General features: G+C 47.8%; 1 protein-coding gene across 1 annotated transcript; it reads right to left on the reverse strand.

Moving 5' to 3' along the window:
* Positions 1–395: 395 nt before the first annotated feature.
* On the reverse strand, positions 396–1,385 carry LOC147959986 (E3 ubiquitin-protein ligase SINA-like 4). Its single transcript, XM_087533079.1, has 4 exons — positions 1,302–1,385; positions 1,091–1,222; positions 566–1,021; positions 396–479 (listed from the first exon to the last, which is right to left on the reverse strand). Exons 1-4 carry the CDS (start codon positions 1,383–1,385, stop codon positions 396–398), a joined length of 756 nt encoding a protein of 251 aa, XP_087389205.1.
* Positions 1,386–3,670: the final 2,285 nt, after the last annotated feature.

The following is a 3,670-nucleotide window of genomic DNA, read 5'->3' on the forward strand; positions in this document are numbered from 1 at the left end:
AGAAAGGAGGTAGTAGGTGATAACATAGATGTCTTCATTTTTTACTTTGTATACTCATTTTGCATTGCAAAGCGCCATGTGATGGTAAGATATTTATGTTACTCTATTTGCCTCTCTCCTCATTAATTACTTGCCACCTAATCATTTTTGCTTATGTGGCATCTATGTTACTCCCACTATGACCAGCCTTATGCGTAGTGAAATTAGGATCAGTGGGAGTACTACTAGTAGTAGTACTACTTTGATGTGTTGCGTCAACTCGCACAAGTATGCAACACTTCCTGAATAAACAAGCATATGAGCTTTTATAATTCTTATAAGTTGTTATACTTCTTACCCAAAGGATCTTTGTATCCAACAGACACAAAATATCCGTTCGACTATTGGAAATTAGTTTAACTGCTGATCTGATGTCGAAGTAATGCTGCATTGCCACCAAAACCGACCATCTCATAAGCTAAATTAGACCGAGCAAACCCCTATATTAGCATATTACTAAGATAAACAGAAGGCACTGTAGAATCAATTAGGACGTGAGCTTGTCAATCTGAATGTGGAGGGACACTAGCTTAGCCCTGGCCAGCAGCTTGGTCGGAACTGTGAAGAAGGTCAGCTCCTGCACGGCAACATCGTCGAGATCCTTGCTGCTTGTCACCTCCATTTCCACCTTGATGGCGTCGGTCCTGCCTTTGGCTTCCCCCGGCGGGCCATTCGCCCATAGCTTGGCCACGTAGTGCGGCAGTGGGGACGACCCCGCTCTGATGCAGACGACCAACATGGTGATAGGCGTGCCGATGTCGAGAACACCGCCGACCAAGAAAAACGCGCAAGCGTCCTCCTCCGCAAACAGCATGAGCCGTGGCTCCGAGAGTGGCACTTGCAGTTGGAGCACCTTGTCGTACTGGATCTTGTGCACGGGCTCGGGATGCATGGTGCCGATGTGGTGGGAGAGCGTCGGCGGCGGGCCTTCATAGTCGCAGACGGGCACGATGCATTTGCAGGGCGTGAGCGGACACACGCTCTAGTGACCGGCGAGCTTGTGGTAAGTTACGTAGAGCCCACTGCCTTTGTGTGGGCACTCCACCCTCACCGAGGACAGGACGGTGTCCACCGCCTTGTTCTGCATGTCGAAGCCACCACTGCACTCGCACTTCTCGCACTGCCGCTGGTTCTCGGGGCGCTCGACGCAGCAGTCCATGCAGGCCATGTGCCCTCCCTTGCACTGCACAAATCAATCGAATATCACATCAATCAAGAAACCTGCACCTTTCTTCGTACGAACGAATGAGGTGTATTCTGACCTCATACACTAGAGGCTTCAAGGGGTGGAGGCACAAGGGGCAGTGGAGCAAGGTGAGGTCCATCGAGACCATACAGAGCTCCATCGTCGGGTCCTGTTCCGTGGCCAGAAGCATACTGTAGTATTACTTCACTGCAGTAGTACTCCATCATATTGTTCGACTTCCCGAAGAGGCTAAGAGCCAAGTGCAACCCGGACGCTCGTGTGGCAGTTTCATGTGTAGAGTAGTCTAGGATAGCGTGTACCTTGCCTATAAACTTAAAATCGTTGGGGTCGGCTCGATGCTTTTTTTGATTAAAATAATCTTATGGCCCTACCCGCCATCCTGGTGATTGTAGTTTGCACGCTCAACTGGTCAAGACAGGAGTATATATTTTAATTTGTGGTGGGGTAAATGTTAGAGGTTGCAGCAAATATATTGTACATTGCAGGTCTTTCAGCCATGTTTTGAGGCAACCATGTGGGGCCAGTGCTATGATGGGTCACGTCAACTCGTACAACGAGGAGAAGCTTGATTTTACTACTACACGCCTTCCTCGCCCAAGCACGCGGTGGCTCGCAGATGAGGACATGCTTTTGCTTATAGTACTACAACAAGCTATCCCTCCCGCTTGCCATGGACGAACATGCAGCAGTGCATTCGATATTGTAGAATTAGTAGTAGTAACATCATTGTTCATCTTCTCGAAGAGGCGAAGAGTCAAGCGCAACCCGAACGTGGCAGTTGCAAACCTTGGAGCACGCATATAGCAAGGCTCTTGCATGAGACAAAATTTCTATGTGAGCCCACTATTGTAGTACTTGCTAGTATAGCCATGTAAACCAGAAAGGAGTATTTGCATTTCTAGAGATTTCACCAAGTGACTAGACTACACTGAGATGATGTACATATGGAGCAAAATGAGTGAATCTACACCGTAAATAAATACGTAGTTCTCTCGTTTTCCTCTCCCCCTTGGCCGCGGTGCACAATATTGAGTATACTAGTACTGACAAGTCTCTTTTTGACACACATTTACATTTTTTAACACAATACATATGCACGAGCTCATATACACACGCATACACTCACCCCTATGAATGCACACACACAAACCTACCCCAATGACCACCTATGAAAGACTGAGTCGGCATACTAGTATCATCTTGAAATTTATGAAGTCACCATGGGCACCTCGTCGTCGACGGGAATGTCTCCTGACACGCGGTAGACGCGAGCGACAGTCGCCTCCACGCGGTCAATGATGCATCCTGAATTACATGCAGAGGGAATTAATTGGAGAAGCAGAATACATCCAGCATGATGTGAATGCAACAGAGTTTGGACTCTCATATAAAGGCGCCCCACCACTCCAATCCATCTACTCCTAGTCTCTATGCAACACTACTCACTCCAATCCAAGACCAAGTGACCAGAAGCCACAAGCACCTATGGAGGCGATGGACACGAGCGGCAGTCGGCTGTGCCAAATCATCCAAGGCGCTGGCCTGCGGCCTCGCACCACTCAACGTTTCCAGACAGTGCTAGTGACCACCGGCATCGTAGCCCTCGCTGACACCATCTTCGCCTCTCACATGGACGACATGATGGTCAACTCCATCCGCAAGTTCACCGCCATCAAGAAGCGCGCGGATGAACTTGGCGTACTGCTCCAGCCCGCGCGCCCAGGCTCCTCATTGCCTGCCACCCTCATCGACCTCCATGGTGGTGAATTCTTTCAAGCCCTGGTGGACCTGCAGGTGCCGGAGGTCCCGATGAAGAATGTGCACCTCGAGGTTGCGCTCGCCGCGCAACGGCTCGCCATGCAAGAAACCATCGACCTGCACATCCACGTCTATAAGGAAATCGTCCACATAGGCCACTACAAGGCCAACGAGGATGGAAAGACATTGGCCTTCTTCTTGAAGGAAATATGCCCTAGAGGCAATAATAAAGTTATTATTTATTTCCTTATATCATGATAAATGTTTATTATTCATGCTAGAATTGTATTAACAGGAAACTTAGTACATGTGTGAATACATAGACAAACGGAGTGTCCCTAGTATGCCTCTACTTGACTAGCTCATTAATCAAAGATGGTTAAGTTTCCTAGCCACGGACATGTGTTGTCATTTAATGAACAGGATCACATCATTAGAGAATGATGTGATGGACTAGACCCATCCGTTAGCTTAGCACTATGATCGTTTAGTTTACTACTATTGCTTTCTTCATGACTTATACATGTTCCTATGACTATGAGATTATGCAACTCTCGAATACCGGATGAACACTTAGTGTGCTATCAAATGTCACAACATATCTGAGTGACTATAAAGATGCTCTACAGGGGTATCCGATGGTGTTTGTTGTGTTTGCATAGATCA

The sequence above is a fragment of the Triticum urartu genome, chromosome 7A (assembly GCF_056163025.1).
Source record: "Triticum urartu cultivar PI428250 chromosome 7A, HENAU_Tu73, whole genome shotgun sequence".
Lineage (NCBI taxonomy): Eukaryota > Viridiplantae > Streptophyta > Magnoliopsida > Poales > Poaceae > Triticum > Triticum urartu.